Source organism: Pleurodeles waltl, chromosome 4_1 (genome assembly GCF_031143425.1).
Source record: "Pleurodeles waltl isolate 20211129_DDA chromosome 4_1, aPleWal1.hap1.20221129, whole genome shotgun sequence".
NCBI lineage: Eukaryota > Metazoa > Chordata > Amphibia > Caudata > Salamandridae > Pleurodeles > Pleurodeles waltl.
This window is the reverse complement of record NC_090442.1, coordinates 881,341,371-881,364,336: the sequence shown is the minus strand read 5'-3', so window position 1 is coordinate 881,364,336 and position 22,966 is coordinate 881,341,371. Positions and strand designations below refer to the sequence as shown.

The window sequence follows — 22,966 nt, the reverse complement described above, 5'->3', positions numbered from 1 at the left end:
CCATAGAAGCCCACTTTAATTATGCCTACACTTTGATCTCTGCACCCGACCGGCCCCGTGTTGCTGGTGGTGGGCGTTTGGGGTTAACTTGAACCCCAAACTGTGGACTTCCGAACCCCCGGAGACTGGAGCTGTAAGTGTTGTACTTATCTGCAAATCGATCAACATTTTCATCCCTCCAGGAGCTGTTTCTAAAAATTACAGTGTGTCAAGTTTTAAAGCAGATTATTGCCAATTTTAAAAACTGTATAACTTATTGATTCCAAACAAAATACTGTTGATACATGTTTGAAATACGACAAATCTATTGAAGTACTTACCTGCAACTTGAATCTTGTGGTTCTAAAAATAAACTAAGAAAATATATTTTTGCTATATAAAATCCATTGGTCTGGAGATTAAGGCCCTCATTTTGACATTGGCGGTAAATGCCGCTTACCGCCACACTGACGGCCACGAACATACTGCTGCAGTGGCGAATATCAGTTCACCATATTATGACACACACACCAATCTGACAGAATACAGCCACATACACAAATATGCCAGACCAAAGATCAGTGCAAAAGTGGCAGACCGAACACCAACACCGTCACGCCAACAGAACAACACCCACCACATTACGATCCACGAATCACCCAGGCGGACATTTAATGGCGGTAAACCATTGGCGGTACATACTGCCGCGCTCAGAATGGGCACTCACATACAAATCAACACTACATTGGACAATACTAAAAACACACACCTGACACTCATACACACACCACACCCACCCACCCATAGCACTATAAAACACACACCCACATTACCCACAACCCTTTACGAACAACAATTACTGACAGGAGTTTGACACAAACAGCAGAGACAAATAGACACACACCACATACACCCATATATCTGTCACGCACCCCACATCACACACCCCACCACATTACTCAACACACTCTCTCCAACACACACCGCACCACAAAGGTACCCACGTTTCACTGAGGAGGAGTTAAGGATCATGATGAAGGAAATTGTCAGGGTAGAGCTATAGCTGTTTGGAGCACAGGTACAGCAGATATCCATTGCCAGGAAGATGGAGCTATGGCGGAGAATCATGGACAGCGTCAACGTCGTGGAACAGCACCCAAGAACAAGGGACGACATCAGGAAGAGGTGGAACGACCTACGAGGGAAGGTACGTTTCATTGCACCAAGGCACTGGCTCACCAAACAGACAGTGGCAAGTCAAAATTTACTACTTATCACCCCCCTACCTGCATGCCATCACACCCCTCACCCTCACTCCCATCACTCCACTCCATCCCACACACTGCATGACGAACCACAATGCCAAGCCCTGCATGCTATACCAATGCATGGACACCCCTCCCAGCCCTGCATGGACACCCATCACTAAAGCATGCACAGCATAGGGAAACTAACAATCCCTCAATACACCACCATACACAAGCGAAAAAGGTGACAGGGCAATGCCAATGACAGAGGGGAAGCCAGGGATGTACAAAGGTCTCACACATGAAGCATAATACATCACTTACATCCCACAGGTGCCCCAGCCAATGTCAGTGGAGAGGAAGTGCCACAACTATCCAGTCCCCCAACAGAAGATGCCCCCAGTGAAGACAGTGACTCTGGACTTCTGGATCTGGATGACCTACCTGGCCCATCAGGGACCACTGGACAGCCGGTCACCCAAGCCCAATCACAGACCACCATAGAGCCTCCCTCATCAGGATCTAACACCACAGCACCCACCCAGCATGGCAAATGAACTGTACATTGTGGGAGCATAGAAATAATGACCTGGAGCTGGCTGTAGTCAGCACATCAGTACACAGTTGTCATTGCACCAACATCTGTAAAATGATATCCTTAGGTGACAGTAAGTAGAGGTAAAATGTGGTTAATGCCATAATGCCACAGCCACACAGAATACAACAATAGTCATAGAAATGTGAAGTTGCATTGCCTCACATGTGTGTCATTGTAAGTACTGACGGATAACTGTAGTTCTGTTGTCCCCATCTTCAGCCTCTTCATCCTCACTGTCACCAGGTTCTACTCCAGCCACAGGGGCATCTCCCGTAGAAAAGGTACATGGCGCCTGAGGGCCAGGTTGTGCAACATGCAGCATGCCACTACTATCTGGCAGACTTTCTGGGGTGAGTAGCACAGGGATCTACCTGTCAGATTGAGGTACCTGAACCTGGCATTCAGGAGGCCTAAGGTTCTCTCGATGATCCGTCTGGTTTGCCCATGTACCTCATTATAACGTTCTTTGGCCCTTGGCCTGGCATTCCTCACAGGGGTCAGCAGCCACAATAGGTTTGGGTAGCCAGAGTCTACTGCAGGTATTGAGGGACAACATAAAGCCACGTACTATTCTATGAGGTTACCAACCAGACGCATACACTAACATACAGTGGGTGGGGACCAAGGCTCACCTAATAGCCACACCCTGTACCTCTGTAGTTGGGCCATCACATTTGGGATGCTGCTATTCCTCAGGACAAAGGCATCATGCACCGACCCAGGATACTTAGCATTGACGTGGAAGATGTACTGGTCTGCCAGGCACACCATCTGCACATTCATGGAGTGGAAACTCTTACGATTCCTGTACACCTGTTCATTCTGGCGGGTGGACAAACGCAATCTGTATCCTGTCAATCGCCCCAGTAATATTGGGGATATTTCCCATTGCATAGAATCCGGACTTCACAGTGGCCAAATCTTCCACCTGGGGGAAAAGCTATGTAGCTGCACATGTGTTTTACTAGAGCAGACAACACTCTTGCCAGGACGATTGAGAACATTGGCTGTGACATTCCTGCTGCCAAGCCCACTGTCACTTGGAATGAACCTGTCACCAGGAAATGGAGCACTGATAGCACTTGCACAAGAGGGGGGATCCCAGTCGGATGACGGATGGATGAGATGAGGTCAGGCTCCAACTGGGCACACAGCTCTGTGATTGTGACCCTGTCAGTCTATAGGTGAGTATAATGTGCCTGTCCTCCAGTGTAGCTAAGTCCACCAGGGGTCTGTACACGGGGGTATGTCTCCACCTCCTACTCATCCGCAGCAGTATGTATCTAAGGGAGACAAGAGTGAGTAGGCTGTCACAATTGGAACAACAAAACCACAACAGCAGTTCACATGGTGCACTTATGCATTGGGACAGTGTTAATGGCAAGGTATGTGCTAATCTAGGCTGTGACGCACTTAATGTCGATATGCCTCACCCCCCCCGAAATGGCGACCGCCTGTCCTGTATGTAAGGACAGGTGAAAGTGAGGTAACTCTGCCGACGTTGGTCATCATGGCAGAAGGCGGTCTTGCAGAAGGTGATGGAAACGAGTATGGTGGGCCATTTGTGTGACAGGCTTGACTGTTTGTTTAATGGTGTTCTCCTGTCTGTATTGCCTCTGCATGTCAGTGTCCATCAAAAGAAGAGATTATGGCGTGCCTTCACCAAGGACGTTTGGACCCTGTGGTCCTCTGGCTGGCGGAGCACTCACTGTCGGAAACAGTGGGAGAACCTGAGACACTGGGCATGGAAGACGACAGAGGCCCGCAAACTGGCGGTGGCCTTCCCTGAGTTTAATGGGCGCTTGAGGGAATCACAGCAGCCACAAGGGGGTGAGTACAGTGGGCATCAATACATATTTTGGCTGGTGGGATGGTATCTGGGTGGTGGATGTGTGTCAGTGGATGCCCCAAAGACCAGGCCAGACATTGTAGCGTGGGTCATCTGAAGGGTAATGGGTGTATGGCAAATACAGGTGACCTAGCTTGTTTGCAGTCCATTTCAGGCAGGGCATTGTGGGTCCCAGGAGTGCTGAAGTTGGCAGTGTGTGGTCCTCTTCTTGTCTTAGTGACTAGCCATATCCCTGGTAGTGCAATGCATAGTGCTTAAGCCTGTTCCCTGTGTGTGACTGTGATGTATATGCCAACTGTAGTGTTGGTGCAGTCATTGACCCACTGTATCCTTTGTCTTTCTTCCCCACTTTCTTGTTTTGTCATCTTGTCCTTGTATGCATTAGCATCATCTGGCAGAGGAGCAGGATCACCAGCGACAGAGGGAGCTGCATACCACATGACCCAGGAGGCAGAATCCACGGACGACAGGGGGACGGAGGGCGAGGGGAGCACCGTGGCGGAGACTGGAGGAGACAACATGGACTCAGATCCCTCCTCCGATGGGAGTTCCCTGGTGGTGGCAGACACCTCTATGACCACCACAGCTGCAGGTACAGCCACCACCCCCGTACCAGCACCGCCCTCCCAGCAGCCCCTCACCGAGTTTCCCAAGCCCGCTCACTCAGGAGGGTTGGCATCTACTTCGCCTCAGACACCTCAGGCCCTGGCCCAGTGAGCCCTGCTGCCCTGAGTGAGGAGGCTATTGACCTCCCGAGATCCACCTCTGTAGGGCAGTCAACCATTGTGAATGCCATTCAGGGGCTGGCATCCCAGATGCAGCAATGCAACGCATTCCTGGAGGGCACCCACAGTGGATTGTTGGCCCAACAGAGATCGATTCAAGCTCTTATGGCAGCCATTATCCCTGTTTCTACTATCCCCCATCCAACTACCAATTACCAGTCCCATTCTCCTCAACTCCAACTCATCCCAAGCACACATACAGACGAGCATGCATACAAGACGACACCCAAGAGTGGCACAGGCAAACACAAGCACCACACTTCATCACACAGGCACTCACGCAAACACTGTACAGTTGCAGAAATGACAACATCCACTGTCTCCACTGTCTCCCCCGCCTCCTCCTCCACCTCCCTCCCAGTCATGTCCATATACACAACTGCATGCACTACATCCACTACCAGCATCACCACACCAAGCAGGACACACACCTCACTGGCAGACACCTCCACAACAGCCAGGAACCCTTCCCCTCTGTCCTTTCCCACCCTGGCTGTCCCCCCAAAGGACACAAACGCAAGCACTCACACACCCAACAGGCCATCCACCTCCCATCAGAATACAGTCCATTCACCTTCACCCAAGTCCAGCAGAAATACACCTCCAACAACCACACCCTCAACCTCCACTCCCATTACTCCTCCCTCCTACCGCCCCAACGTCCCTAAAAAGCTTTTCCTTTCCCAAATTGACCTCTTCCCTACCCCTCTCCCATCCTGCCTGTATGAGCAGGGTACCACAGACACAGCCCAGCACCACAGCCACACAGTCCATGGGGACAGTGGTAGCACCACCTACTCGTGGTGGTAAGGATACCACTTCTCCATCGAAGAAGGGAAAGGAGCCAGCACCACTAGGCAAGAAGGGGAAGGAGCCTGCACCACCAGGAAAGAAGGGGAAGGAGCCTGCACCACCAGGAAAGAAGGGGAAGAGCCCATCCACCCCTGCCAGGAAGGGTATGGGATCCACGCCCCATGTACTGGAGGAGATGAAGCCCTCTACTCTAGCGGAGGCTGTCAGGGTGACATCTCCACCACCAGCTGTCACGGGCCCCCACCACCAGCTGATGAATTGCAGCCATCAGACAGTGCAGAGGCTGCCCAGGAGGCTCCTCCATCCACCACCACACTGCAGACATCAGACAATGCAGAGGCTGCCCAGGAGGCTCCTCCATCCACCACCACACTGCAGCCATCTGACAGTGCAGAGGCTGCCCAGGAGGCTCCTTCATCCACCACCACACTGCAGCCGTTACCGCCAGCGGACACCATGTAGGCCACCCTCCAGGCCCTGCTGTGCGAGTTGCCCCCTCCAGAACCAGTGGGAAGGTCACCCACTCCAGAGACTGTGGCCTTGCACTCCCAGCAAAGAGAAATGGGCATGGAGCCCCCTCCAGAACCAGTGGGAAAGTCACCCAGCTGAGAGACTGTAGCCTTGCACTCCCCAGCAAAGAGAAATGGGCATGGAGCCCCCTCCAGAAGCAGTGGGAAAGTCACCCACCTGAGAGACTGTGGCCTTGCACTCCCCAGCAAAGAGAAATGGGCATGGTGCCCCCTCAGAACCAATGGGAAAGTCACCCACCTGAGAGACTGTGGCCTTGCACTCCCCAGGACAGAGCATGGAGCCCCCTCCAGAACTAGTTGGAAAGTCACCCACCTGAGAGACTGTGGCCTTGCACTCCCCAGGACAGAGCAATGGACATGGAGCCCCCTCCAGAACCAGTGGGCTTGTTCTCCCATCCGACTGAGGTGCCCCTCTCTCCTGAGGGGCCTGCCTATTTGCAAACTGATGCCCTTGCCGTGTACTATCTGGATGTGGTCAGGATTCAAGTTGGGCCTTAGACTGTGCCCTGTGGCCATGTTGACACTTTGAACATTGGACTGGGCAGTGTCCCTTTGTGTACATGTGTACATATCTGTTTCATTGACAAATCGAATTATTGAGTTTCAATTTGATCTGATTACAACCACTTTCGTCCATTCCTGTTTTCCTTGCATTATTCTGCCGTGTTTCGGGGGCAGATTGTTTTTCGTGTGCAGCTGGTTGTGTGTTTAGTGTGTGTGTGTGTCGGGTGTGTGTTGTGCGTGTGTGTGTCACTCTCATTTTCCTCCCACTCTCCCTTGTGTGCTAGGCGGCTGTACTCACTGTCATCGTCTTCGTCGGCATTGGTGTTCCAGGTGGAGCATAACGTAGAAGATCATCGGGAAAACTTGCAGTTCGGGTTCCATGGCAGTGTTGTTCTTCCCTGTGTCTCTGATGGGGAGTCCTTTCTCTTCTGTGATGTGTTTCCACCAGGCTTTTGATGGCGTTGGTACCACCCTGGAAAAGGTGGCGGTTTCCTGTGTCATAATATGGTGGGCGGTACTTTGTCTCCAGCCTGGCTGTTGTTGGCTACCGCCATGGTGAGTGTTGTTTCTGTCCTGGCGGTTGGTGTGGTACATTGGCTGTCTATGGAATTTATCACCACCATGGTCATACCTTGGCGGGACTTACTGCCAGCCTGTTTGCGGTATTACCGCCACTTTATCACTCACCGCCAGGGTCGTAGTTAGGGCCTAAGTCATTCAATGTGTGCTTCTTCTATTCTCTATGTGTACAACAGATGATTTGTACTACCCTCTGATAAGCCTTACTGCTCAACCACATTACCACAAAAGAGAGAATTAGTATTATCTACTTTAGCCTCTGTTAAGCCTCTGGGGAACCCCTGGACTCTGTGCACACTATATCTCACTTTGATATAGCATATACAGAGCCAGCTTCCAACAATGCTGTTGCAGTGTTTATGGAAAAGTATTTAGATGTGGCTGAGCGAAGATTTACTCATCATCATGAAGCGCCATGGCGGGGAAGCGCCAGGGTCTCTCGATGTATTCCGCACATGGTGTTCTGAGTTTTCAGTGAACAGGATTGTTTATATACCTCTGTCCATCTACAGTATATACCTATGTCTAGCTACATAATGGTAACTCCGAACATAGGCATGTTTGGTATCAAACATGTTGGAATCATACCCAAATACTTTTGCAAGCATTGGTTGTATGATCCCATGCACTCTGGGGGCTCCTTAGAGAACCCTCAGTATTGCCATTACAGCCTTTTCAGGTTTTCCTTTGAGCCCAAGCTGCTGCTACCTCACAGACAGGTTTCTGCCCTCCTGTTGCTAGAGCAGCTGAAGCCCAGGAAGGCAGAACAAAGGATTTCCTTTGGGAGAGGGGTGTTACACCCTCTCCCTTTGGAAATAGGTGTTACAGGCTTCGGAGGGGTAGCCTCCCCAAGCCACTGGTAATGCTTTGAAGGGCACATCTGGTGCTCTCCTTGCATAAACCAGTCTACATCGGTTCAGGGACCCCCAGTCCTTGCTCTGGCACGAAACTGGACAAAGAAAAGGGGAGTGACCATTCCACTGTCCATCACCCCTCCAGGGGTGGTGCTCAGAGCTCCTCCAGAGGGTCTCTGGGTTTTGCCATCTTGGATTCAAGTTTGGCAGGGGACTCTGGGAGCATCTGAGTAGCCAGTGCAGGCAGGTGACGTCAGAGCCCCCTCCTGCTAGGTGGTCACCCAGCTAGGAGGCAATCCCCGTTTCAGGGCTATTTAGGGTCTCCCTTTTGGGTGGTTCCTCAGATTTGGCTTGCAGGACTCCAGCAGTATTCCTCTGCAACCTCCACTTCAACTCCTGACTGAAGAAACTGCATCTGGATGCTCCAGGACCCGACAAGCTGCAACAAAGAAGCAAGACTCTGCCTGCAGCCTTGTATCCACGGCTCCTTCCAGCAACTGCAACATTTCTCCTGTTGTGCATCCTCTGAGGACAGCCCGTCTTCAGCCTGCACAAGAAAGAAGAAGGAATCTCCCTTTTTGTGAAGGAGTCACTTCCCTGCATCCGCAGGCACCAACTGCAATGACGACTGGCTGCGTGGATCCCATCTCCTGCTGAGCCGCATGGATCCTGCAACACGGGTGGTGGACTGACGTGGTCCCGATGGTCCTTTCTGCCTGCTGTCCAACTTAGGTGGAGGTAAGCCCTTGCCTTCGCATGCAGGACAGTACCCCAGTGCACCTCGTATTTGCAGATGCCAAGGCTTGTTGACATCACCTCCAAGGGATCTTCAGGCATCTTGTGGCCCCAGCACTCAATGCACATCCTGCAATGCACAGCTCCCTGAGTGTTTCTCCTGCGGCGTGGGACTCCTTTTCGTAGTGCTGCGTGGGCTCCTTCTTTGACTTCTGTTTCCCCATCCTGTGGGACTCCTGTGGGTGCTGCCTGTGCTTCTGTGGGCTCTCTGTGTCTCTGAGGGCCCCCTCTGACTCCCCACCCTGGGTAGAGTCCACATGGTCCTTCCTGGTCCCTGGCAGCACCACTTTCTGCGAGTTTTGTGTGTTCCAAGGCTTGTTGGTGGAATCTGAAGACGCAAACCCGACTGCAATCCTCCTTCCGACGTGGGACATCTCCTGCATCCTCCAGGAACTCGACTTTGTCTTCTCTGGTGCAGTGCTGACTCTCCTTCATCACCGTCGACTTATCTCTTCCACCTTCAGTCTGGTGGGTAGGGGCTTCTGCTCTTCCTGGACTATGTTCTGTTTGTTGGACTTTGTCCCCTTCTTCCCAGGTCCTCTTGACCAAGAATCCATTGTTGGTGCCTTGCAGTCTCTTCTGGGCTTTGCATTATTCTTCTTCTCTTTGAAGTGGGTGTTCTGGGGAGTTTACAGTGATTTACTCCTGCTTTCCTGGTTTCTGGGGGGGTGTTGTGGTACTTACATTTGGCCTTTCCTGGCATTCCCAGCTCCTCGGCGCACTCCACTTACCTAGATGGGGGACCGACTCTCGCATTCAATTTTTTTAGTATATGGTTTGTGCTCCCCCTAGGGCATTATTCTCTTGTGATTTTCACTACTTTGCACTGTTATCTAACTGTTTTTATGCCTATTTCTGCATAATAGTGAATATATCTTGTGTATTACTTACCTCCTAAGAGAGTATAACCTCTATGGTATTTTTGGTATTTGTGTCACCAAAAGAAAGTACCTTTATTTTGGTAGCATTGAGTGTTTTCTTTCAGGTGTGTAAGTACTGTGTGTGACTACAGTGATATTACATTAGCTTAGCATGTCTCCTAGATAAGCCTTGGCTGCTCATCCGTAGCTACCTCTAGAGAGCCTGGCTTCTAGACACTGCCTACACTACACTTATAAGGGATACCTGGACCTGGTATAGGCCAGCCTCCGACGTGAATATTATGCAACAATTTACAAATATACATAAGCTGATGGAATTACTTCTGGACAACATTGCATAATCATTTTTATCTCTCCCAAGTAGAGATATAAACCAACAACCACATGGAAAAATGTTAATTTGTATTCCCCTGTAATATTTGACTGTACCGTGGAGTGGGAGCACCTAATTCTGGCAATAAACTGCATCTACTTTGATCACTAGTGGCTGTCAGTCTCATTATTCAAATAAGCATCAACAAGAAAGATGCATAGGCATGTTGAAATGATTTGTGCTGTTACGATTATTCTCAGCATGATCTACGCAGTCTAACCACATTACTAAAGGATGTGGGCAGATGTTCATTATATTCCACATTGCAGCATTCAACATAAAAATGATGGGCAGTTGACACAGTCCCTAATGGACAACACTTTGGGGCAGATTTATGGAAAGTGGCGCTGCACCAAGTGCAGTGCCACTTTCCCTGCGCCCCTTAGCACCCCCTTACCGTCACCTTGTCTGCGCCGTATTTAAAATACGGCACACCATTGTGCAGGGTAGGGGGCAATAGCATCATTTCTCATGACACTATTGATGTACTCTACAGGAGTAGCTCCAAATATTGGCGCTACTCCTGCAGAGTACATAAGGCCCCATTCTAAAGAATGGAAGCCCCCTTTTAACGCCTGCTCTTGTGCAGGTGTTAAAAGTGCCGTAAAAAATGGCACAAGGAAATCTCATAGATTTCCTTACGCCATTTTTCTAGCTCCTCTAACGGGGAACGCCCCCTTTGCATACATTATGCCCAGTGCAGGCATAATGTAATGCAAAAGGTTACAGAGTGGGGCAATGCGTGCATTAGGCCACTCTGTAAATACGGCACGGGATTTCGGCCTCGTTGGGCCACATTAACGTAAAAAATAATGACGTTAATGTGGTGCAATGTGGCGCTAGGGCATTATAAATTTGCCCATTAGTTGTTAAACATTGTTTAATACCATCTTTCACCCTTAGAGGCTGGCTTTTTCACATGACCATACAGTGGTCATCTCATTGGCCACAACACTGCAGTCCTACATTTTTTAGCACATTCAGCACAATGTTTTGCGCATTCACCATAGTTCCTAAAGGAGTTCACATTTGAAAAAAACACCTATTCACCATTATAATGATCAGTTGTTATCACCACCCAGGCCACAAGTACTGCAGCCATAATCTTCACACTCTTGAACAAAATGTCCATCTGGAGCCAGGCTTGATAATGCTTTGGAACCCTTGAGGGGTTAGCATTTCTAAGCCGCCCTCAAATTGAAGGTGGGGACATTTGGTAAGTTGTTGGGGCGATGCTGTGCACCTCCTGCAAATCCATTTGCCTTACGTTGGTGGTCACCCCATACTCCTGGGGCCACTGTATGCCTAAAATTAGCAGTTTTAGATTAAGGACTTGGAAACATGGGCCATGCCCTGCAGGGCATTATGTGGCGCTTCTTCAGGAGTGTGCATACTTAATTATCACCTCACCTGCTGCGCCAGAGAGAGACACTTCGCTGCCTTTTATCATACCTCTGCCTTGGGGGTCTGTGGTCCCACCCGGACACCCCCCACAGCAGCTAGGACTCGGAGAGTGGTGCAAGGAGCCCACCCTCGGCTCTTCCCACCTGCTCCCCATGTGGACAGCACACTCCAGTGCTGCTGCGGGAGCTGGCACTCTGCAGCGGTCTGCCTGCTCCTGCAGGTAAACACCTCTGGACCTGCTGGCGGTTTGCCCCCTCCTGGGGACTGACCAAGAGGAGGCAGCCATGCAGGGGAAGCACGCCAGCACTTCCCTGCCTCTTCTGCTTGTTCTTTCTGCCCGCTCCTGTGGGCAGATGCGATTCTGGGTTGGTGGCTGTTTTGGCCACATTAGGGAGTACTATGACACACCCCTCCAACTATCTTCAGCCACGTAGGCACAGGAATGAGATCCTGGGCCCCCTTCCCTGCCAATAGCGTTTTCATGGGAAGCGCAACAATGCTCCCCGGCTTGGCTTTGGGCTCTGGCCCCGCCTCCTAGGAAGCACACCAGTGCTCACTTGCTTCTCTCTCTGCTACAAGGGAACCTGGAATGGCATCTGGGGCCCTTTCACACTGGTGATTGGGGTTCACGGTGGCGCCCCCCCTCCACATTCAGCCAGCAGGTCTCTTCGGGTCCCCAGGATAGGGTGCTTGCCTATTTCCTTACAATGCCAGGAGTGCAGTGGCACCCCCCCACACTCTTCTTTTTGGGGGCAGCCTAGGGCCTTGGCCCACAGTGGGGGCCTCAAGGGAAATGGCAGCGGAGCCCCACATGCTTCGTCTCTGGGGCTACTAGAGGTCGAAGTTTGCCACAATTTCTCCAGGTGAGCTGTTTTTGATGGTAGTGGACACCTTTTGCTCCTGATGGCAAGGTCTTGCCACCTGGAACACTTTCGTCAGGCCTACTGGCTTTCAATGTCCCCACCTTGGTAGGGAGCCAGTCCCACTGACTCCCTGCACCAGGCCTTCACTTCTTCTGGGCAGCGCACTCTCCTTGTGCCAGAGACCAGTCTTTCCCCCAACTGGAAAGACTGGTGAAATGAGCTCAGTCTTTCCACCAACTGGTCCTCATGGTGATGAGACCAGCTTGCCCCAGTGGGCAGTCAGGTGGTTCTTCTTTCCAGTTGTCCATGACATTCATCCTCAGTCCCAGTGTTCTCCAGAGAAGCACAGCCAAGAGAGAGCTCTCTCCTCTGTGCAAGACCTTTTAAATGGGGGCGGAAGTGTCCAACAGGGCTACACCTATGGCCTATCCTGATGTATAACAAATTTTCTCTGCCCCTGTACCAACCTTCCTGCACAGTTTTCTGGGATAGCTCAAAATGGTGTCATCCAGGAATCAGTTGCCACATGTGCTCTGAGAGACTCAAACCCCCCTCCCTGACATTTCTGCCAGGGCCTCTCCCTGCAATTCCTCCAAGGAGCCCCTCCTCATTGAGGGGCCTGGGGTAGGCCCAGTTCTTGGAATGACAGCTGGCTGATTGATGCAAGGCCCTGCTCCTGCAGCTGGAAAGAGCAGTAATTGGCCCTTATCCATAGAAATATGACATTCCTGGATGACCCATACCCTGTATAGATATGCATTTGTAACCTACTGCATTGTTCCTTTCATACATGTTACACTATACATTGGTGCGACTGTGGAGTCTGTGGACCCTAGGGAACTATAGTTGGACCCTAGGCCAGCCTTTCCCATTGACATATCGTGGAGTGTTACTTATAATGAAGACAGTAAGCAAACTGAGTATCACTCACATGTGTACACCCATCTCAGAAGGCCTACTCCAGGTCACTACCCCCTCTGCATGGTCCCTTCTGCGCCAAGCTTCCTAGGTTCAATTCTTGGGCTGCGCACGAAAGTAATCCTCCCCACACAGTGTCACATGGGTGCACTTGCATGTGCACACGCTAGCCCCTGTAACCAGCCCTAGGCCTCCTACGCTTGCTTAACAAGGTGGCACTGGCAGTAAACATGTTCAGTCCATTTTTGCTGTGAGTTTACTGTGGGTGAGTCCCAAACTATGAGGCTCCCTCACAGTAAAAAGTCAAAAACAGGTGATCCAAAAGCCACAAATCTGGGTGGACCAGGTAGTCAGAACCATTGTCTCAGCGTATTTATGAATGTGTGGAATTAAACATATCTTTTAAACTAAATTGATCATCTCTAATTAGTGCAGAAAAGTGCAACATGCATTTCAGATTTTTCAAGGTACGTGTAGGAAAGGGTCACACTGTCGCAAGACAGTGTTATTGAATACCAACGTAATTGTGAGCCACACTAATGTGTAGCGTATGTCATGCATTGCATAGTTTTCATTAATAAATACGACTCTATTAGCTTCATAAATGTGATTTTGCATTCAGCAGCAATTTGAGCCGACAAGACTATTTATATGTTTCTGATTTTTGCAGGAAAACTGCAAACTAATGATGGGAGGGACTGGACTACGAAGCAGTTGACAGGATGTTGTATGGTAGAAGAAGGTGAAATGAAAGGTAGGCATATATTCGCCGAATAAATGGTGAGAAGGTCTGTTTTAAGTTTGGATGGAAAATAAATAGCCACTACAAATTTGAGTAATTTAGAGCAAGGACATTTTGCATTACTGATGTCTTTCTAAATCCGTAGAATAATGTGTGATATAGCCTGACTTAAAAACTGATAGCCAGGGAAGGGTTTGAAACACCAACTACTCCAAATATTGAGAATTGGGAAAAGTGAAGTAAGTTACACTGCATCCACCAAGTCTTCAGGGTCATTAATCCTAATGTTTGCTAGGGGAAATGCAATGCTTAATACAAAGTTTTGACTAAGGACTGGTAGGTAAAGCCTAAGCCAGTTTGTCACAGTCCGAGGGAGGAGCCCTAGCCAACTTACCAAATGAATGCTTATTCTCCAGTATTGAAGTCAACTCAGTGATGGTCAATTTTACACTATGTAGGACGCTTTTCCAGATCACTAGAACTGTTAACAAGTTAACACTTAAAGCGAGATGAAATAACAGTGATGGTCTTACGACAAGTGACCTGGAACAATCTCTATTGGTATCTGCCACTGTAATTGTCCCGGTAATTTTGGGGGCAGGGAAATAACAGGGATTATACATTTTTTGGGATTAACATGTGTAGGAGGCTGGACTGGCTTGTAGTGAGTACCAAGGGGTACTTACACCTTGCACCAGGCCCAGGTATCCCTTATTAGTGTATAGGGGTGTCTAGCAGCTTAGACTGATAGAAAAGGTAGCTTAGCAGAGCAGCTTAGGCTGAACTAGGAGACGAGTGAAGCTCCTACAGTACCACTAGTGTCACTTGTACAATACCATAAGAAAACACAATACACAGATATACTAAAAATAAAGGTACTTTATTTTTATGACAATATGCCAAAAGTATCTCAGTGAGTACCCTCAGTATGAGGATAGCAAATATACACAAGATATATGTACACAATACCAAAATATGCAGTGATAGCAATAGAAAACAGTGCAAACAATGTATAGTCACAATAGAATGCAATGGGGGCACATAGGGATAGGGGCAACACAAACCATATACTCTAGAAGTGGAATGCGAACCACGAATGGACCCCAAACCTATGTGACCTTGTAGAGGGTCGCTGGGACTGTAAGAAAACAATGAGGGTTAAAAAAATAGCCCACCCCAAGACCCTGAAAAGTGAGTGCAAAGTGCACTGAAGTTCCCCAAAGAGCACAGAAGTCGTGATAGGGGAATTTTGCAGGAAAGACCAACACCAGCAATGCAACAACAATGGATTTCCAGACGAGAGTACCTGTGGAACAAGGGGACCAAGTCCAAAAGTCACGATCAAGTCGAGAGTGGGCAGATGCCCAGGAAATGCCAGCTGTGGGTGCAAAGTGGCTGCCACTGGAAGGTAGAAGCTGAGGATCCCGCAAGAACAACAAGGGCTAGAAACGTCCCCTTTGGAGGATGAATGTCCCACGTCGTGAAGAGTCGTTCAGAAGTGTTTTCCCGCAGAAAGCCCGCAAACAAGCCTTGCTAGCTGCAAAGCTCGCAGTTAGGGTTTTTGGATGCTGCTGTGGCCCAGGAGGGACCAGGATGTCGCCAATTGCGTGAGGGGACAGAGGGGGCGTCCAGCAAGACAAGGAGCCCTCTCAGAAGCAGGCAGCATCCGCAGAAGTGCCGGAACAGGCACTACAAAGTGGAGTGAAATGGTGCTCACCCAAAGTTGCACAAGAGAGTCCCACGCCGCCGGAGGACAACTCAGGAGGTCGTGCAATGCAGGTTAGAGTGCCGTGGACCCAGGCTTGGCTGTGCACAAAGGAAATCCTGGAAAAGTGCACAGGAGCCGGAGTAGCTGCAAAACACGCGGTTCCCAGCAATGCGGTCTGGCGTGGGGAGGCAAGGACTTACCTCCACCAAACTTGGACTGAAGAGTCACTGGACTGTGGGAGTCACTTGGACAGAGTTGCTGAGTTCAAGGGACCTCGCTCGTTGTGCTGAGAGGAGACCCAGAGGACCGGTGAAGCAGTTCTTTGGTGCCTGCGGTTGCAGGGGGAAGATTCCGTCGACCCACGGGAGATTTCTTCGGAGCTTCTAGTGCAGAGAGGAGGCAGACTACCCCCACAGCATGCACCACCAGAAAAACAGTTGAGAAGGCGGCAGGATCAGCGTTACAGTGTCGCAGTAGTCGTCTTTGCTACTTTGTTTCAGTTTTGCAGGCTTCCAGCCTTTGATTCCTTGGCAGAAGGTGAAGAGAGAGATGCAGAGGAACTCTGATGAGCTCTTGCATTCGTTATCTAAGGAATTCCCCAGAGCAGAGACCCTAAATAGCCAGAAAAGAGGGTTTGGCTACTTAGGAGAGAGGATAGGCTAGCAACACCTGAAGGAGCCTATCAGAAGGAGTCTCTGACGTCACCTGCTGGCCCTGGCCACTCAGAGCAGTCCAGTGTGCCAGCAGCACCTCTGTTTCCAAGATGGCAGAGGTCTGGAGCACACTGGAGGAGCTCTGGGCACCTCCCATGGGAGGTGCAGGTCAGGGGAGTTGTCACTCCCCTTTCCTTTGTCCAGTTGCGCGCCAGAGCAGGGCTGAGGGGTCCCTGAACCGGTGTATACTGGCTTATGCAGAAATGGGCACCATCTGTGCCCATGAAAGCATTTCCAGAGGCGGGGGAGGCTACTCCTCCCCTGCCTTAACACCTTTTTCCAAAGGGAGAGGGTGTAACACCCTCTCTCTGAGGAAGTCCTTTGTTCTGCCTTCCTGGGCCAAGCCTGGCTGGACCCCAGGAGGGCAGAAACCTGTCTGAGGGGTTGGCAGCAGCAGCAGCAGCTGCAGTGAAACCCCTGAAAAGGCAGTTTGGCAGTACCCGGGTCTGTGCTAGAGACCCGTGGGATCATGGGATTATGCCAACAATGTCAGGATGGCATTGAGGGGGCAATTCTATGATCATAGACATGTTACATGGCCATATTCGGAGTTACCATTGTGAAGCTATACATAGGTAGTGACCTATGTATAGTGCACGCGTGTAATGGTGTCCCCGCACTCACAAAGTCCGGGGAATTTGCCCTGAACAATGTGGGGGCACCTTGGCTAGTGCCAGGGTGCCCACACAGTAAGTAACTTAGCACCCAACCTTTACAAGGTAAAGGTTAGACATATAGATGACTTATAAGTTACTTAAGTGCAGTGGTAAATGGCTGTGAAATAACGTGGACGTTATTTCACTCAGGCTGCAGTGGCAGGCCTGTGTAAGAATTGTCAGAGCTCCCTATGGGTGGCAAAAGAAATGCTGCAGCCCATAGGGATCTCCTGGAACCCCAATACCCTGGGTATCTCAGTACCATATACTAGGGAATTATAAGGGTGTTCCAGTATGCCAATGTGAATTGGTAAAATTGGTCACTAGCCTGTTAGTGACAATTTGTAAAGAAATGAGAGAGCATAACCACTGAGGTTCTGGATAGCAGAGCCTCAGTGAGACAGTTAGTCATAACACAGGTAACACATACAGGGCACACTTATGAGCACTGGGGCCCTGGCTGGCAGGGTCCCAGTGACACATACAACTAAAACAACATATATACAGTGAAATATGGGGGTAACATGCCAGGCAAGATGGTACTTTCCTACAACATGTGACGTGCAACATGTCAGTGTTGCCATGTTACCACGTTTTCCTCTGTGTTTCACATGGAGACTTCAATTGCTTTTAGCAGATGAACTCTTCATGTGAAACAGCATCGTTTGTATTACCGATACGGCCAGTAACTCCTGTTACCAGCCTCAGCAAGAGAGAAAAAACAAAAGGATCTCAGATTCTGGCCAAGAAAGAAACACATCCTGGGCTGACCCTTTCATTGCTCCTTACAAAGAAAATCTTACATTTACTTGTAAAATTAAAGAAAAAGAAGCTTACGTAGGCTCACGGACTACATCTTCTTTAGCATACATATCTTTGTACTGGTAAATCTACAAACATGAATTTCTGAGTGAGAAATACACTTAGATTGCCTTAGGAAGGATAAAAATGAGGTAACATCATAGTCTGGATTCCAGACGTGGGGACATCTTCCTGAAGTAAAGCTGTAATGAGGAACGGGGGCAAAGAGGTAATGTCATGTTCTTTTGAACTGTAGCAAATCTAACTCAAAATATCATCAGGTATCAATATAATGTAATTGCTTTCCACAATCTACTCGTCATTTCTCATAAACCTGGTCCTAGTATTCCTATGTGTACTTAAGGTTTTGATAATGAGGAATAAGTCACTGATAATCGACAGTCACAAGGAAACAGATTGTCAAAGAAGCCTCCGAAACTGCAGCTAATAGTAGGCATACAACAATATTATTTGTCATTTTCAGTTCAAGGTAATTATGTGCTATATGTGGATAGAAGACCTTGCTCTACGTGTTGTAATTTGGAGAAGACCACAATCTTAAATTACCAATTCACTGACATTGTATGCATAGGGTATAGTATTATGTATGTGCAGCTGGTTGTATACTTGTGTTTGCTGAAATTAGTAATGCTATTGTAATGGATTAGCTTTGGAATTTTGAAAGCATCCATTACGGTGTCTTGTGGTATAAAATGAAAAGCATTTAAATATATTCTTGTGCTACTTTGTTGAATCAGAAGCGGCCTGCTAAAATTCTAGCTACTAGAACAAGGAATTATCGTCCCATGAATTTCGAAGCTAAGCCTTTCTGACCCTATTAAAGAGTCCCTCAAAAAATCCCTAGTTGACCTATATATATTTCAGTCAACTCTCCGCTGTAATCTAAGCAGTAAATTAGCACCAAGAAGCCGGTGATGTATGTTGCGCTTTAAAACTGCCATAACCACTAACTTTGGATTTCAGTGACAAGGTGGGTTCAAACACAAAGCTCAAACTACAAAATGAGTAGATAGGAGGTGAAACAGATCCCTGCGAGAGTGGCATCATTCCTCTGGCCACGTTATTATTTAGTTTAGATGAATTGAACAGCCACGGTGTTTTTCAAAAACTTAGCTAACTAAGTAGTTTCCCTAAAAGATTAATAATGAGTCTACTGCTGCGCAAGGCCTACCCACCGGAAAACGATGGAACCAACCAGTTACCATTGCGACGGCTGTCTGCATTAGTTCTACTTTGGGGTATAAAACAATTCAGTATTTCATTTTCTAATAAGATATAAAGGATTCTCTTCATGACAGCAATTCACACGTGAGTTTTTGCTACTTTTGTAAGACGGTGAGAGTGGAAAGAGTTAGTACAGTACTGTGCTTTGAAAAGTTAACGTACAGACACTCCACCCCAGTTTCATTAAGGTTTCAACCTCATTCTCTGGGAGCACTGTTAATTGAGGTTTGATTAAGACTGCTGTTATGGGTCATGTAAAGTAAAAGTGTGTATTTATAAATTATAATAATTTCCTTTTATCAGTGAACAAGTGTAATTTTGTTTTAATTACCTCGTCTTCCGTACCTTACCAGCATAGTTCCTCTTACCTTTTTCTTTTGCCAGTCAGTCGTTTTACATTTCATGTTTATAATGTCTGCTTTTTAAGTTATCACAGTACCCTGTTCTGGCCATGAAACCATCTGCAACCTATTTGGCAAACAACCGTTCTGAGTTTTTCCAGTCTGTTTATTTGTGGTTCGACTTTTTAAAATCATTATTTGCATTGACCTAAAATAGAGTACTAGAGACTGTTTGAAATATAAAAAATAAAAAATAAAAGATATATATATTGTTTTATATCATGCCCTAGTTCTTGTTTTGCCTTTGTCAACTCTTGAAACTCACACAAGCTGTAGCAAATTTCATTCCTTTCTTCACATTTGCATATGTAAACCATGAGATCTTAGATGTCAGTTCTCTGAAATGCTAGGAGCAGAAAAGCACATCATATGTGTTTAGGACGAGTAGAACTAAGAGTAATGGGGATCACCGGTAAGTAATTAGGGCATTACCTCAACGTCCCTTGACCCTGACGTCCTGAGGCATACCAAAGCAAACACCAGAAGAAGGCCTTTGTGTAGGCCCCAAAAGGAAAGAAGCACACATTACACAGCCAAATGAATGCAATGAGTTTAATGAAGACCCAAGAACAGTCAAAATGAAGGGTTCCCTGCAACAGCACGCAGAACCCCAAGGCCAAAATTTCCAGCAGCCTGCTAAGCATAGTTCAGAGGATAATGCCTGATAAAAGTTGAGCCCAAAGCCCAGGTCCCCGCCCGACAGTTACTCTCTGAAACATAGCCTAGGAGGCTGAGAGGCCCCTAGTGGATCGTGTCTGGACTGACACAAGGAAAGGCAACCCTGCACCTTGATAAGCCAGGGATATTGCTTCCTTGAGCCAGCAGCAGAGGGTCAATTTGAAGACTGCCTTACCCTGACCTGAAACCCCAAAAGTCACAAACAGTCTGTTAGAGAACCTCAAAGGAGCAGTGCGTTCCACATGGACAGAAATGAAGCGTTTCACATCCAAGATGTGGAGAAGAACCTCCCCTGGAGAAGAAGGAGAAGGACAAAAGGTAGGGAGAATCAGTTCCTGAGCAGAATAGAAGCAGGAGGCAACCCTAGGAAGGAACACTGGATCCTGGCAGGGGACCGCAGCATCCTCCAGGAATCTCAGAAAAGTAGGGGAACAGCGCAGAGCAGTCAACCCCCCCCAAACGCCTTGCAGAGGTAATAGCCACGAGAAAGACCACCTTACAAAACAGAAACTTCAGATCGACAGGGGACAGAGGCTCAAAAAGAGCTGTCTGTAGTGCATGGAAGGCTACAGAAAGGTCCCATGGAGGGACATACAACCTGACTACAGGTGCAGAAAGGAGAAAAAACGCTGAAACAACCTAAAAACCAAAGTAAAAGCAGTAGCGGACCAGGAAGAAGATTCCCAAAATACCTGAATAGCAGCTCATTGGCTCTTCAAGGTAAAAAGGGCATAACGTTTATCAAACCAGTCCAGAAAAAACTGTAGAACATCAGAAACCAGACAGGAGACAGGATTAAAATCATGAAGGGAACACCAAGAAGCAAAGTGAGCCTAATGCTTAGAATAGGAAGAGAGAGTAGGCCGCCTCCTAGAACCCTGCAACAAAACTAGATGAGCAGGCAAGCCATCTCTTACCAATGCTATCCATTCAACATCTCGACCGCAAGCATCAGGAAGGCCGGGATACGGGGACCCAGAAAGCGCAAGGGTGAGGGGCCCCACGGAGGAAGAACAGCCAGGCTCTGCAGCAACGGAACAAGGACCTGTGGGGCCAATGAAGAAGCACCCTCTAGTTGGACCTTCATGAGAAAGGATTGGTCGAGGTGAAAGGGAAGAAACGCATACAGTAGATCCCGATGCCATGGAATCGACAACACATCCACCCCAGGCACCTTCCTCAGGGATCTTGGACCAGAACAGGGACAGAAGTGAGTTCCCCCTGGAGGTGAACAGATCCAGACGGGGACACCCAAACCATCTGCAAATCATGTGAAACACCCGAGGAGAGAGCCCCAGGTCCAGGGATAAGGGACTTTCAACTCAGAGAGTCGCTACCACATTGTCCACCCCCTGGATGTACTGAGCACGAAGGGACTGAAGATGATGCTCCTCCCACCGTGCAAAAAAGAATGCCTCCAAATTGAGAGATTGACTGTGCATACTGCCCTGATGGTCGATGTAGGCTACAGTCACGACCAAACAAACACATTGCAACCCAACATGCAAGTCCAGAAATTACACAGTGCTCTGGCCACAGCTGTCAACTTCCTCAATTGGACGAATGATGTGCCTCCAGTTGAAGCCATTTCCACTGCACCATCAGCAGGCCCAGCGTTTCCCCCCAGCCCATGAGGCTTGCATCCGTCACCAGCACCACCTGAGGAGAGGGATGCATCAACACCCCCTTGACAAGATTCGAGGAGTCCAACCACCACATCAGACAGGGAGCGACCTCAGGGTACACTGGGATCAACTGGGTCCGGCCCAACACAGACATGGTCACAAACCTGCAGAGATGCCATAGCAACGGCCTAAGATGAAGACAGGCCCTAGGGACTGTGAAGACTGTCACTGCCATATGACCCTGCACCTCCATCCACAGGCCCCAGGGGGCGGATGACTGACCCAATAAGGAATGAACCATGGTCTGTAACTTGAGAATCAGCGACTGAGGAAGAAACAGTTTTCCCAGAACCATGTTGAACTCTGATACTACAAACAACTTCCTGGTTTCTGGCTGGAGATTGCACTTGGAAAAATTTAGAAGAAAACCATGGCTGTTTAGCGTATGAATGGTCTGCTCCAGATGCAGATGCAGCACCGATATGTGCGGAGCCTGAAGGAGCCAGTTGTTTAGGTAAGGAAATATGGAGATCCCCTGATGATGGAGATAAGCCATCAGAGGGGCCACAAACTTTGTAAACACATGGGGGGTGAACAAAGACAAGACCAAAGGCCAGGACACAAAACTGTCAATGGTGACCCATCACAGTGAACCTCAGAAATGCTTGCAATTCTAGAGCAACCAGGAGATGAAAGTAGGCATCCTGGAGATCCATTGTGGCCATGGCAGCAACCTCTGAATCAATGAAATAATACCCTGCATACTCTCCATTTTCAAAGGAATTTTTCTCACAAAAGAGTTCAGGCCCTTCCGATGATCATGATTCTGAAACATAACATATTACACCCCCTACATTAAGGTCTGCTGTTTCACTGGATTCTGTGGTAGGGTCACCACCATGCCTGAGTGTTCTGAACCGGAAAGGAACTCGAACTGGTAGCCTACCTTCAGAATGTCCAAAACCCACTTGTCCGATGTGGTAAATCGCCAAATATCCAGTCTCACCCTGACTATAGAGGGAATATCATGTGGGGTGTCGATGGTATAGTCAGGACCACTGAAAGTCAGTGCCGGGATCAGGGCAGAACTTGTTCTGGAACTTCCCTTGAAAAACTTTAGCTTGGAATTTCTGATGCTAGCTACTGCAGTCTTGTGACTGGAAGGTTAACAAAAGGACCAGGATGAGGACCCTTCAAAGGATGACCTGGACTTCTGAGGCCGCCAGAATGACAAAGAATGCTTCCTTAAACACCCAATGCAACTTTTCCTCCAACTCATGCCCAAACAGGCGTGATCCAGTAAAAGGCAGACAGAGGGCCATGTAGCATTGTGCAGCATCCATATTCCAACCCTTCAAATACAGGTTATGATGGGCTACAACTGAAGCACCACAGAACAGTGGAAAGGCTCACATGAAAGCAACA

At 48.6% G+C, this 22,966-nt stretch overlaps 1 protein-coding gene across 1 annotated transcript in view; it reads left to right on the top strand.

Annotated features, from left to right (window-relative positions):
• TTLL8 (tubulin tyrosine ligase like 8) overlaps window positions 1-22,966 on the top strand; it is a 305,753-nt gene that overhangs the window by 40,258 nt on the left and 242,529 nt on the right. Inside the window, exon 6 of the mRNA XM_069227565.1 lies at window positions 12,384-12,425. Within this exon, the coding sequence (XP_069083666.1) occupies window positions 12,384-12,425 (42 nt within the window). The remainder of the gene's footprint in view (window positions 1-12,383; window positions 12,426-22,966) is intronic.